The 13813-nt window shown below is 50.9% G+C and overlaps 1 protein-coding gene across 3 annotated transcripts in view; it reads right to left on the reverse strand.

Moving 5' to 3' along the window:
• SMG6 (SMG6, nonsense mediated mRNA decay factor) overlaps positions 1 to 13813 on the reverse strand; it is a 200745-nt gene that overhangs the window by 101029 nt on the left and 85903 nt on the right. For all 3 annotated transcript variants that reach the window (XM_027517050.1, XM_027517051.1, XM_027517052.1), the window contains 2 exons: positions 7172 to 7288; positions 5410 to 5578 (listed from right to left, as the gene is read on the reverse strand). In XM_027517050.1, coding sequence (XP_027372851.1) covers positions 5410 to 5578; positions 7172 to 7288 — 286 coding nt within the window. The remainder of the gene's footprint in view (positions 1 to 5409; positions 5579 to 7171; positions 7289 to 13813) is intronic.

The following is a 13813-nucleotide window of genomic DNA, read 5'->3' on the forward strand; positions in this document are numbered from 1 at the left end:
GTGCTGATGGACTAGTACTTAGTGACCTCCTAAAATGCCCTTCTGGGAAGACGTATTAAGCGTCCTTGAAGGGGTGCCGACCAGGCTTGGGATTAGTTCTTATTTCAGAGCTGTCCTAGGAGGGTGAGCAAACGAGCTTCTTTTTAACTCAGGAATGTCTATCTCGTCTACAGGGTCAGCACAGGCGGGCTCCCTGCGGAAATGAGCTTACTGCACGCTCCCTCCATGTCCCCACGTCTCCCAAGGTGGCGGCACCTCAGGGGGCTCCCTCCAGGTCATTTCCAGCATGCTCCGTAGACTACACAAGGCAAACCATGGAAAAGCAGCAAGTCCAGGAATTTCTGGAGGGTTTTTTTTTTTTAACAGTACTCCAATCCAACAGTGTGATAAATGCATCCGAGCTACAATTAGGAAGATATATAGCATCAGAATGCGAAGGTCTGGGCAGCCTGGTGAAGCGCGGGCTCTCCAGAGCCCCAGCTATGTTTCCCATTATGTAACCCTGGTCATGGGCAGACAGCCAGACTCCAAATGAAAAAGAGACTCTGGCTTGGCACCGGTTCTATTTTCCTATCCTCATTCGGGGTCAGCGCAGTGTCATACAGCTGCAGAGAAAGCTCCGGGGATTAAACCTGGGAAAGCCTCCAAGACCAGGACCTGGGTTCAAGTACCAGCTGAAAGCAATAAACCAACTGCCACAGCTGGGCTAGGTTTGGATGTTCTCAAAGTCCCCTGACTCTTTCACTTACTGAGAACTAGAGATCAAGATGAGGGAAGATTTGGCTTTGGTGGAGCCTCTGAAATGAGGTAGGTTGTCCCACTGACCTCGCCTTGCCAAAGGTCCTGGGATGCAAGGGGGCTACGCGTGGGCTCGCGGAAGCCCGTTGCTCTGCTCTTCTCCACCACCTGATGTTCACAACGGCCTCATGCTCCCTGGGCAGAGTCAGGAGTGGCTGCCCCTCCCCTCTCACGAAAGCCACAGAATCTGTGCTCCCCACTCCTCCTCCAACCCCCAACATGTGCATGGCCCCTCCAAAGACTGTGATCTGTTCTAAACAGACCAAAGCACTCTACACTGCCTTTTACAGTGGCTCAAGGCAACTTTCCACACCCTGATACAAACCTCCATACCCAAATCTCGGATACAAAGCCATTCCATTACAACTCCTAACAGACACGAATGGGAGGTCAACGTGCCCACGTGCCAATGCCAGCCTACTAAGTGCCACTGTGTGCAGAGGCACAAATGGCTCTGAAGCCCTGCCCCTGTCACTCTGCAGTGTCAGGGAAGTCCTGTCACCATCAGAACAAGTGCTCCATACGTGCCTAAGTGGCTCCTGCAAGGAACAGTCAATGTGACCAGAAAGAAGAGGAATACGGGCCAAGAGGAGAAAACCAGGGAGACCTCATGATGTGGTTTAGAATTGCCCTGAGGAGGTGGAGGATGCTTCCAAGTGACTGACTGTGCAAGGAAACATGGTAACACAATGAAAGGCAGACAGGGAATGAAGAAGGATTAAACAAGGGTCCAAATGTGTCAAGGAGACAACGTGGGAGTAGGCATTTCTGGAGGAGAAGAAAACTGAAGCACAGGCTTTCTGGCCACCTTAGTTTAGGATCAATGAGGAATCTGACTTTGCAGAAAACAAATGCGGGCATAGACTAATGAAAACACGCGAAGGAGAGGTGTTAGGTGGAAGCGATTTCCTTCCTACTTTCTTGAGATCATTCCCAGACGTTCCAAAGTGAAGAGCAGCATAGGGACCTAGTGTGTCAGAGGGATTTCTGTTCTGACATCTACAGAACTATCTGGAGTATGTTATTCCTCACAGCCTTAAAAGAAAAAGGCTCCACAGTATGGAAGATCAGTGGATGGGAGATGTCATTTTGTAACCTAGAGAAGAACCCAGACCCTGCCAATCCCTCAACTACAGCATCCACTCAGTGAATGTTAGGCGGTTATATGAGAAACCAGAAAGAAGGGAGGTAAATTCTTACTCCACTTTTCCACAGCTTGGATCTGAAGACTATGAGATGGGGTGATGGTTAGACCAGGTCTGCTTTGTCCAGTGGCACCAGCCATCAAACCACCGTACCTTGTGGTCAGGCCCCGGGATGGCGGGGCCCCTCCTCTATGCTTAAATTTGCATTCCAGAGACAACCAGCCACTGATTCTGACTGCAAAGGCAGACAGTGCAGGAAGGACTCTATTCTCTACCACACTGACTTCTCCAGCCTAGTCTGGACTCATCAAAGAGTAAGTTAACAGCTACAGGAACTTGTTTACTAAGCAATCAGATTCACAGTATTTGGTCAGATTTGCTATCCCTGTGAAGGAAAGTCTGAAAAGACTGAGCAAACTTGATTCACATGTCCCAGCCCCGTTTGCCTCTGGCCTTGGAGGTGAAGGCCAGTTGGGGGTGGATGTAGCCTGGACCACGTGCCCAGCTGCAGACTGAGCCCTTGCCCAAAGATGGGCAGCAGCTCGCATGAGCCGGCAACGGTCCATTTGCTCCAGCATCCACAGAGAAAACAGACTCAGCACCTCGAGCAAATGAGGCCCAGCACTTCCTGTGTGAGCTTTCCATTTCCTCAGCCAAACAAAAGCCAAGGGGGTGGGAGAGGGAGGAGGGGAGAAGGGAGACAGGTCACAGCAGAGCGGTTAGCCAGCCTGATGGCCAGGATATGGGGAAACGACCTGGGTCGACCATACCTAAGACTGTGAGATGGAGTGACCCAGGGAAGGCCCAAGCTCCAAGAGCAGATGGTCTGCCTTCCCCCAGGCCAAGTGAAAGACAGGAAGACACTGTGACCCCTGCACATGCTCAGAAGCAGTGGCTTGAGATACTTGGTGAGCAAGAGTCCTTCCTTGTCAGTTTCTTTCCAGAACTGCAAACTGCCTAGTCGGCATTGCAGATTAATGGCCTGAAAAGTCGGAGGCTGACATGTTAACTCTTCAGGGAACGCTGCTGAGAACTGGCTGCCCCAAGCCAGATAAGCCTGCTCCTTTATGTATCTGCAGCTGCCCAGCTCAGGGTTCAACTCTGGCTCACCGGGCCTCAGCCTGGAGTGCGTCCTGGAAACTTAAGAGGGTTCACAGGAAAGACGCAGAGATTTGTTTGGTGCTGTGAGCATCACCCACAGGGTTACAGAGCCAGAGTTGGGGATCCTGGGAAGGGCAGGCTGAATGGTCCGGGGGTGGCTTCCTGGGGTGAGAAGCAAGGGAGATATATGAGGAAGGAAAGGCAAGAAAGAATCAGATTCTACAGTCCACATGGAAAGGTCAGTTAACTGCTGACCAGAAACCTCTGCATGTCACCCAGGAGCCTGGAGACTCCCATGGCATGGCTCCCAGCCCAGAGAAGCACCCCTCCCCACTCCCTAGAAATGTACCATCCTAGCCATCCATCCTCCTCCTTCCAGTACTCTCCCCTCCCAGGGAAGAGCACTAGGCAAGAATGAGAAGACGCTGGGCATGGATGCTTGCTCCCGAACACACACGCATACGCCCAACACAGAGCGTGAAGGAACTGTGCGTGTACCATACCTGCCAGAGACCCCAATACAGCTGCTGGAAGAGGGAGGGAGGGGGTTGTAGAAAGGGAGACAGAAAGGTCAGACAGAGAAATGCCGAGGGAGAAACCGAGACAGGGAAAGAGAAAGAATGAGGGAGAGAAATGGACAGTCAACAGAATTGACCAGAAACAGGCCTGGGTGCACACACATTAGGGCGCTCTTAGGCAAACACACACACACATACACGGCAACCTGAACACACAGAAGAACATACACAGCGACCTGAGCACACAGAAGAACAAGACGCACAGGAACACGGGTATGGAGCAGGAGCCGTCAAACCTTTTCTATAATGGAACAGACGGTAAGTACTTTTGGCTCTGCAGCCAGTATGGTCTCTGTCACAACTGCTCAGCCCTATTACTGCAGCGCGAGAGCAGCGTGGACAGAGGGAACAAACAAGCATGGCTGTGTTCCAATACAGCTTTATGGGCGCTTTTCAGGGTCCCTTTTCATACACTTTCTGCAAGTCATGAAGTCTTATACTTTTGATCTTTCTCTCAACCATTTAAAAATGTAAACCATTCTTAGCTCATGGGCCACAGCTTGCTGACCCCTGATACAGACACACACAAACAGCAGGGAGGGAGGTGGGAGAAGAGGCAGGCGGGAAGAAGCTGAGATGGGCAGGAGGAATGGACAGAGGCAGGTGGATGGGTACAGGAAGACCCACATATAGAGAAACGTCCCCCGCCCCCAGCAGAGAGACCTAGACTGACACACAGAGATACACTCACAGACAAATATGGACAGGGACACAGGCAGTCCTGGGCACAGATGCTCAGGAACAGACACTCCCACAGGACACAGCCACACAGAGAGACACGGGCAGGACCGAAGCAGAGATGGACTGACATGGGCCCAGACGCACATGTGAACACAGAGACAGGGCGTCAGACCACAGTGCAACAGGGTCCTCAGGGGACACAGGAGCCCTGCAAAGAGACCCAGACACAGATGTGGACACAGCACGTGGACACGTGTACATGCACAGACTTGGACAGGCACGCCCAGAGCCTTCAGTAGACAAATCCCCTCAGACACACACACATTAATACAAAAAAACCCTCACAATCAGACACGCACAGACAACAAGACCCAAGCAGGCACACACAGAGCTACAACTCACACACTGTTATGAACACAAGAAATCGCTCTATATGGTCGCACAACAACGTGAATGCACTGTAGACTTAAAAATGGTTAAGATGGCAAACTCTGTCGTATTTATTTTTTACCACAATTTTTATAACAGAGAGAAAAAAGTCGTATGGGCACACAAAGAGATCTACATAGAGACATCCAGCAGACACACATTTTCCCCACACCAACATCCAGAGCCAGGGGGACGAGGCAGGATGTGCTGCGGGGGATGGGGATGCAGTGAGTGCAAAGCGGTCTATGCTCTCACCCCCACACACACCACATCGTGAGAAGGAGGTAGGGAGACAGTGCGCAGGACAGCATGAGAAGCGGCAAGGGCCTGAGAGATGCACGGAGACGAACTAAAAGGGGGAGACAGAGAAGGTCTCACACACTGACTGACACCCACCCAGACCTGGGAGGTAGCTGCGGAGACGGTGAGCGTGAGCAGTGCACAGTGAAAACTCACAAGATCAAGGGCAAGGAGCAGAACAGAGCAAGCCATGAAGTGAGAGAAAGAGAGACTGAGAGGAGGAGGAGGAGGAGGAATGGACCAGAGAGCAGGCAGAAGCAGGGGCCTGGGAGGTGTTCACGGAAGGGGAACACCCAAGTTCAAGTAAAGAGGGGAGACACAGGTCAGCAGGCCACAGGAGGGGGCTGTGGGAACTCGGGCAGGCAGGGCTGACTCACTGTGAGGGCAGCTCCAGGGAGGTAGGCGGAGGGTTCCAGGTGTCTGGGTAGCCGAGCATCCAGTCTGACCAGACCTTCACACTGGGGAGCAGTTCCTTCAGGTCCGGGACAAAGGAGGACACCTTGATGTCATCTTGATCCTCCTCTCCCTCAGGAGAGGACAGCTGAGCTGCAGAGGCAAAGGGTAAGAGCTGGGCCTAGATCTACAGTGGCCCTGCGTGCGGCCAGTGGGGCACTGGGACAGCAGCCAGCTCCCAGGGAAGGGAGACCCCATCCACAGGACAGCCAGGCCCAGAAGCAAAGGACAAGTGCCAGTACCTAAGAGGATTCTGAAAAGCAGGACAGAGAGAGAACCAGTGCACTGGGTCTGCCCTGCACACAGCTGCCTGTGCTCCACCTGCGGCCTGGCGACAGGGTTGCCACCCTGGCCTCCAGCCTCCAACCCACACCCACTCTAGCCTTCCTTCAGCACAGCACTGACATGGCACCAGGGTTCCTACTCAAACAGAACAACCCGAATTTGATGGTAAGGAAGTATCAGAGAAACCCAAACAGTGGGGTGTTCTACAAGATAAATGTCCTGCACACTTCAAAAATGTCAGGAGCATGAAGAACAAAGGAATATTCAGAAACCATCCATGTTGCAGGAGACTATAAAGAGACACGACATCTAAATGCAACGTCTGATCCTGGAGTGCATCCTAGACCAGAAAAAAAATATTTTTTTAGTACAACTAATACAAACTCAGTAAGGTCTGTAGATTCAGTAATAGTACTGTATCAACGCTGGCTTCCTGACTGTGATAACAGCACTGTCGTGTAGGAGAAGATCCTTGTGACTAGGAAGTACACAGTCCAGTATCTGGTGCGGGAAGGGGCGGGGCGGGGAAGCTACCATGTCTGCAACTTATGATCAAATGGTTCATAAAGAAAATAATACGTATACGTGTACGTATGGAAAGAGAGAGAACTTAAAGCAAGTGTGGTAGAAAGTTAACAATTAGGGAGTCTGGGTGAGGGGTAAGTAAGAGAGTATTATTCCCAAAACTTTTCTGTAAATTTGAGATTCTATCCAATTAACCTCCCTTGCTCTAAATAGGCAACTCCAGCGGCTAGAGGCACTCCCAAAGGCTGATGTGGCTGGCGAACAACAGAGGGGCCTCACTACTCATCACAACTGATCCAGAAGCTGAAAGAAAGGTGCACCCTTCAGCCCTGCCTTACATGGCCCAGAAGTCAGGCTTGGAATTCTAAGGGCAGACTTAAAGGACATGGGGACACTGCTCAAAAAGCAGTGGCTTTCAGGAGCTAGTTCTTTCAGGGGCTAGAAAGAACCCCTGATCTGGTCCAGTCAGTCTCCTGGAGATGGCTGGTCCACAGCGGTTACAGCCCCCACCAGGTACCAAACAAAGAAGGACATACAGAGAGAGAGGTGGAAATCAAAACATCAATTAGGAACATCAAGGAAAACTCATTTTTCAAGTTGCATGAACACTCAGCAGTTCAGAGGTACAGTGAAAATCCTGTTAAAGGAGAAGAGAGACAGAGGATGAAAGAAGTCTCCTTTCCTTTCCACAGAACGGAAGGAGGGCCGGAGAGGAAGTGGGACTAGTCAGGTAGGCAAAAGGAAGAGGGCATGCTGGCAAGAGGGAGCCTGGAGTAGAGGGAGAAGACACGGAGAACGCAGCACGGCCTCCTGAGCCTGTCTGGACAGGACCCAGGAGCTGGAAGGCCCACCAGCCAGGGGCCCTCGTCTGCTTACCTTTGGCCGACTCCTTCAGTAAGTAGGTGCAGCGTCGCACCAGGAGAGAAAACATGGCCAGGCCCAGGGCTGCAGCCTGCTCCTGGATCACAGAGCGACACTCCTCCGAGAAGCAGTCTGGGAAGGGGAAAGGCAAGTCCATCAGTGTCCTGGGGGCTAAGGGGTCCTCTCCCCACCTTATGAGGAGGAAGTCCTTGGTCGTGTCACTGAGTTCCTTTTCCTCACCTGAGCCTGGGCTGGAAGATTCCCATTCTCAAAGGGCAGTCAAAAGGTTGAACAAAGTATCGCATGTGAAGCACTCACTAGGATGCCTGGCATGTGGTTAAGTGCCCGATATGGTTATTATAGGGCTCCCTGGTATGAATTCTGTTTCACACCACTTCCCCGAGACCAGTAACCCCAGGTGTACAGTCGGAGCCCAAACTGCATGCTCTCTGCTGACGACATGAACCCACAGTGAACAGGAAGTCATGTTAACTCAGTCTCTCTAATGTATAGATGGCAGGAATACAGTCACCAATTAAGATGAGAAAAACACCGATTTAGAAGTCATTTTCTTGAAGCACCAACCTTTGATTCCAGCCTTACCTTCTCTCTGTTCCTCCTCCTCCTCAGAGAACACACACAACACTTAGAAATAATATATTTTTCACTGAATGAGTCAAATTTTATAAAGGACAGTGCCTGGCACATAATAAGCACTTAAGCAAGTATTAGCTTTAATTTTCACCTATTCATTCCTCTAGGGCTAAGAAATAAACCTGGTTCTAACATTAGCAGTCTATGCCCCTCACTTCCTGAGCCTGACCAACTTCCTTCCCGCTGTGGGTCAGGGAAAGGAGCCACCCTGGCGGTGGCCGGGCCTATCCTTTAGCAGGAGCTACAGCACATAACCCTCAAACCACTGTCTGTACCCGCTCCCTGTCAGCGGCCCTCCCTGACGGTCACCTCATGCAGCCCTGAGAGAAACAGGTGACAAGCGGAAGGCAGCAGGCCAGGCTGCAGCCCCAGGGGAGGAGACCCCTATATGCGCAGGAGGCAGAATCCACAGCCAGGCTTGCTTGGTCTGGCAGCAGCTGATCTGTTAATTCCTCCTGTAATACGGGAGAACTCTCGGAATCTCCAAGTGTTAAAAGCATAATGAGCTGCACGTTTGATCTCTGTCCCTGCTTGCGTTTTAACCTCGGAAGTCAAGGGGGAGCCCTCTCGCCTCTCCCCTCATTGACACTCGGCTTTTCAATGGGGCCTAATTGAAGTCTTTACTCCAGGAGATGCTATACAACCACAGTTATTCCTAACTGTCTTGGCCACAGGAACAAACATGACTGGAGTATGCAAAGCCAGCCCCAAACCACTTTAGAAAGCCCTGGGGGTAGAAGGAACAGGCTGCTGCTCAGAAGGTCCCAACATATGACTAGCATCAGTGTAGCAATTCTTCTCTTGTGGTTTTCCCACCAGCCTGCCAGATGCCCAATGGTCCCAAATGTCAGCCTCGAACTTTCCAATTCAACTGTGGCAGGCAGTAAGGAAGTGGTAACAATCCATGTGATGAGAATAGATCACCCGTCTCCTTCTTCCTCTGGTAAGGCCCTAAACTTCTGCTAGAGAGAAAGGAAACGAGCATCCAAGGACCAAGCAGAGGGAGGATGGACAGCAGGGAAGGGGGAGACATGGAAGCCATCCCAAGGAAAGCTGCCAGCTTCTCCCCTCCATGCTCACTATACACAACGGCACTCTCCAAATCACCCTGGCCCAGGCCAGGCCCCTGCCCAGCACTGCCAGCAGCAACAGAGCCCAGAACGGGACAGTGAGTCCTGGACAGAGGGACTTATTAGGAGAGGCTAGTTAGGAGAGGATGAGTGGAGGCCACATCCTGGCAGACGACACACTGAGTACACATTAGTGTCCCCTCATCAACAGGACATCTTGGGCAGAAGCTGTTGTTGTTTAGTTGCTAAGCTGTGTTAGACTCTTTGTGATCCCATGGGCTGCAGCCCACCAGGCTCCTCTGTCCACGGGAACTCCTGGGCACAGGCAGAAGTTACCTGCACACAGAAGGCCCTCAGAAGAGACGGAAGTGGATATCTGAGCTCCAAGGACTGGCAGAAGCCCAGGACTACAACAAGATACTCTCATCAGCCTTGATAAAGAAAAGACAGGGCAAAGAGAGATGACTTTCACCCAGACCATTTCTATTTTTATGACAAACGGCAACCTTGGGTTAGACACTTTATCAAAGTGCACAAAGCAAGACTCAAGGGGAGAATCAACTGCTTAGGAACGACATGGAGGCCTCTGGGGAGTCCAGCTTGACTCCTTTTTAAGCTTCCTGCAGGAAGGTCTGAGGACCAGGTAAAGAAGCAACAACTGGAGCCTCTCTGCTATGTCTGGAAGGGATCAACCACCTCTCAGGGCTGTGGCTGAAAGGCAGCTGCATGACGGCTCTGCCCCTGGCCATGGTTACATCACCTCACCCTTCACCCTTCCATCTCCCCGGGAAGGGCCTGACAGCACTCCCTGCTGTGTTTGGGTCTGATGGATGGGGAGGTATTAATACAAATCAGTACACTGTCCCTGTGCTGATCAAGCAGGTGGTGATACCACAGTTATCTCTGGGGATCAGAATGCCTGGGTCTTGGTCAGCTCTGCACATAGAACACTTCTGGAAGGCCTGCCCTCCTCCACGGCTCAGTGGTACCATAAGCACACACTGAGCACCCACACACACAAAGCTACAAATAAAACAGGGTCCCTGCAATCTTAGGACCTTCTAAATGGGTTATTTATTACCCCCAAGTAACCATGGTGACTCAGACCCCATGCCTCCAGTGAGAAATGTATTAAGTGCTATGGTATCTTCGGGAGATGCTGTCCGCCTCACTTAGGTTTCTGTGGGCTAGAAGCTGTAAGATGCCAGTCCTTGAGAAGGACCCACATGATGCAAGTAGGCAGGAAAGCAGCATCCAGGGTCCCAGGCCCACCTATCCCAGGTGAGGCCTAGGAAACTGGCGCCACCCTCACAGAGGCCCATATATATCCCTGGAGGGGGCTGGGCCAGGCCAACAAGTGATGTGGGGTGGGGAAGGAAAAAGCATTGTTCGCCTTGGTATTTGCCTGGGTTCCTCTGGCTTTGTGTCAGGTGGCTGGAGCCTGACATGAGCTGAGGAACTCATTAACATTGTGAAACAGCCTTTCCCCTTCTTTCCAAAAGCAGGCCTGTTCAAGGGGGTAGGGGAAAGCTTCTGGCTGAGGAAGTCAGACGGAAATGTCTCGTACCAGAGAGTCACCTGAAGTCCGAACCCCTCCCACACGCTCTCAGAGGGGCAGGTGACTGTGGCTCCCACCATTCCTCTGGCCAAATACCTGCTCGAGCAGAAACACTCTTCTCGCTCCTATTAACGAGGAGACCTTCTCATTTTTCTGAGAACATATTCATGGAAAACATAAACCAACTGTCGTCAAAGTTGTATGAAATCAGGAAATGGAGCGGCCGGGAGAAGGCTGCCATGTGGCCGGATGTTATGTATTTCTAATTAGTGCTATACATCTTTCAACAGCAAGTGTCCTTCTGCTGGGAAACACAACACACTGCCCTTGTTATTGTAACTGTCAGAGAAGTGCTTAAACAGATAATCTCCAGGAAAAGTGATAAACATGGCCCCTCTCCCACCCGTGTGTGCACGACGGTGCTGCCAAAGCAAAGCTGTGCTTGACGGCTCCAGGATGGCAGAGTGGTGTCCTGCAGGAAATGGGAACGAGGCGGGAGCAGGGAGAGGGGAGCGGCGCGGAGGCGAGGCAGGCCCACCTGCCCAGACCCATGGAGCCCGGCCAAGGGACCGCAGTTCAGAACCATCACTTCTGATCAATTCCTGGGTCAGGGGGAGATCTGGAGGAAATCAAATCAGCAGGGCTGAGGTTTGGCTGGTCACGGAATAATCTGGTAGCAACAGACAAGCAGAGTTGGCCTGGCACACACAGCCAACCTCCTAGCAAGAGAATGAGAGGCGTAATGAAGAGAAGACACAGGACAGATGACACATAAGTCTGATACCCCCACAGCCACAGAGGGCATTCGGAGGGCACTGGGGTCCACTCGCCATTCCAGCAGAGAGGACCAACTGTTTGCTCAGCGGCTTCACTAACAGCCAGAGAAAAATGCAGGCAAGACCACTTATTCACTGATTCCGTCCCCAGCGGCTCCTCCCAGAGAGAGGAAATGAATGGTCAGTCACCTCCAAACTAACACCACCTGGAGGCGATTTGTTGGCTCTTATCTTTCAGACATGAGGCTGCTTTTCTCATGAGTCAGTCACCAGTCAGACACAGAGCTGGCACCACTCCTGAGCAGCCCACCAAAATCTCCCCGTCTACAGGAAGTGGGCAGTGAGAGCATCTTTCGACTGCTGCTGCTCAAGACACAGAGTTCCCTGTGGCAGCTGCTGGCTGACAGGGAGGTGGAAGAGGCAGTCGCTTTTATAAGAACCAGACAAAAATCTCACAGCAAAAGCAGAGATGTCCACGCCATCAGGGCATCACTTTATTCCCCAGGGAATAAAATTCATCATTCGAGAGGATGATGAATGAGTCAGAAAAATCAGGCACCAATACAGCCAAACTATATTCATGCACAATGGCAGAACATAGGCTGACTGGGTGGAAGGCAATCCAGGACGTATCTCTGAGCAAAATGTGTCTGAGACAAGACAGAGGAACATGGGAGGGAATGTGTCTTCTCTCTGAGACCCTACTGTCCTTCTGGATTTTCCAGGATTATAAACTCTTTAACTTTCTCTTAGCAAGCGGGTAGATGTCAGGACAAAGGAAATCCCAGCCTCCCGACAAAGTGACCTCTCCCACTGACTCCACAGTTGTTGATTTGGCTCAATTGTGGAGGTACGATGGAAAACAGGATACTGTCCATGAGAAGATGATATTCTAATAAGGAAGACGAGAATACTACACAGACACCCAAATAACTGTAATTCAAGACCATGTATTATGGCATTCCATAAGGAAGGCGGAAATAAGATGCTTTCTCTAACTATTTCCTGCTAGTGTATATCACGGAAGGTTTCATGGAAGAGAACACATCCATGCTGCAAAAGATGAACAAAGATGGAGCGTGCTAAAGAGGCACGCAGGTAGAGACACACCAGCACGTACTCTGACAGCAAGCACTATATTCGGCATGTCATAAAACAGGGACCCATCGCACAGGGCCTGCGATGCCAGGGCAGCAAACACAGGCTGGACCCAAGAGGGAGTGAGGAGGTCTAGCTAAATCTAGCTAAAGCATTTAGGATGGATTAGCGTAGCTGGAAAAAAGTGACAGGGAGGCAAACAGGCTGGGAAGCTAAGAGGACGTGAACTTGCTTGAATGAAGAGGAGTGACATGTAGAGCACTTCATAAACTTTATAATGCCAAATAAATGTAACATCTTTCTTAGAAGAGAGGTGGGAGAGGGGACTGAAAGGCGTGCACAGATGTGAGAAACACTGTGGAAGGAAAATCAAGAGAAGAGAGAAGAGAAGATGGAGATGATGCGGGGAGGAAAGGACCCTTGCTGATAATCTTGGCAGGTTCCAGAGGATCCTGAGATCCCAACAAGGGAAACACCCACCAAATGAGATCCAGGAGAGGGGCAGAAACTGGGACTGCGGAACACCTGGAGGGAGGGGGGCTGTGCGGCACGGAGTCCCCAGGCTCCCGCCCACTTGGCTCCGGGCCAGTCCTGTCTTTTCAGAACAAAGACACTTCAGGGGGTCAGAAATACTTGAGGAAGACCTTGCAGAAGGAGGCCTGGGAAGTCTGAACGGGCTCTCCCTGTGGAAGCCATTAGATATTCAGCACTTCATTTGTTTCCAATTCTTGTAGGAGCGCAGCTCCAGGCTGTGGGGTGAGAGGCTCCCCTCTGACGTAACCAGGAAGCAGCTGCAAAATTAAGGAATCCCTCATGACATCATAAAAAGGGTCGATGGTTTACTGGGGAAAGTATAAAAATTAATTACATATTCCCACATGACCCCCTTCCCCTAAATCTGTACACACCCCCTCCTACCTCCACGCATTCTCTCATCAACAACAACCAGAAGCCACACTGATGAGCAGGGCACGAGCAGGGCAAACAGAACCCAGGAAGAGAAAGCTCCCTGGTGCACCCACTGTCTGCACCACACTGGGGACTGGACAAGGAATGCCTAGTCCTGGAGTTTTTATACATACAGCATCCTTCCTCAACAAAATTATCAGCCCCTTGAGGACAAGAGCTATGTCAAGATTTCACATCCTTAAAAATTAGCACCATGAAGTGGTTCAAGAAACGATTGCTGCTCTTAACAGCAGGTACACTTGCCTCTCCATTTGTGGATCATAAACGATGATTCCACTGTGGCCAGAAATAATAACTAAGATATAGGGAGACCTGTACAGAGCATATGTGTGTGTGTATGTGTTTATATATATATATATATATACATATATATATATATATAAAATCAAGGAGCTTTACAAAAGATCTGCACAGGAGGTTATTCTCCCTTTCTGACAACTGAGAAAATAGGCTCAGAGAAGTTAAATGACTGGCCCTAGCTCAAAAAGCCAGTAAGTGTCAAACCTGGGATTTGAGCCCAGTCTGCCTGCTC

The sequence above is a fragment of the Bos indicus x Bos taurus genome, chromosome 19 (genome assembly GCF_003369695.1).
Source record: "Bos indicus x Bos taurus breed Angus x Brahman F1 hybrid chromosome 19, Bos_hybrid_MaternalHap_v2.0, whole genome shotgun sequence".
NCBI lineage: Eukaryota > Metazoa > Chordata > Mammalia > Artiodactyla > Bovidae > Bos > Bos indicus x Bos taurus.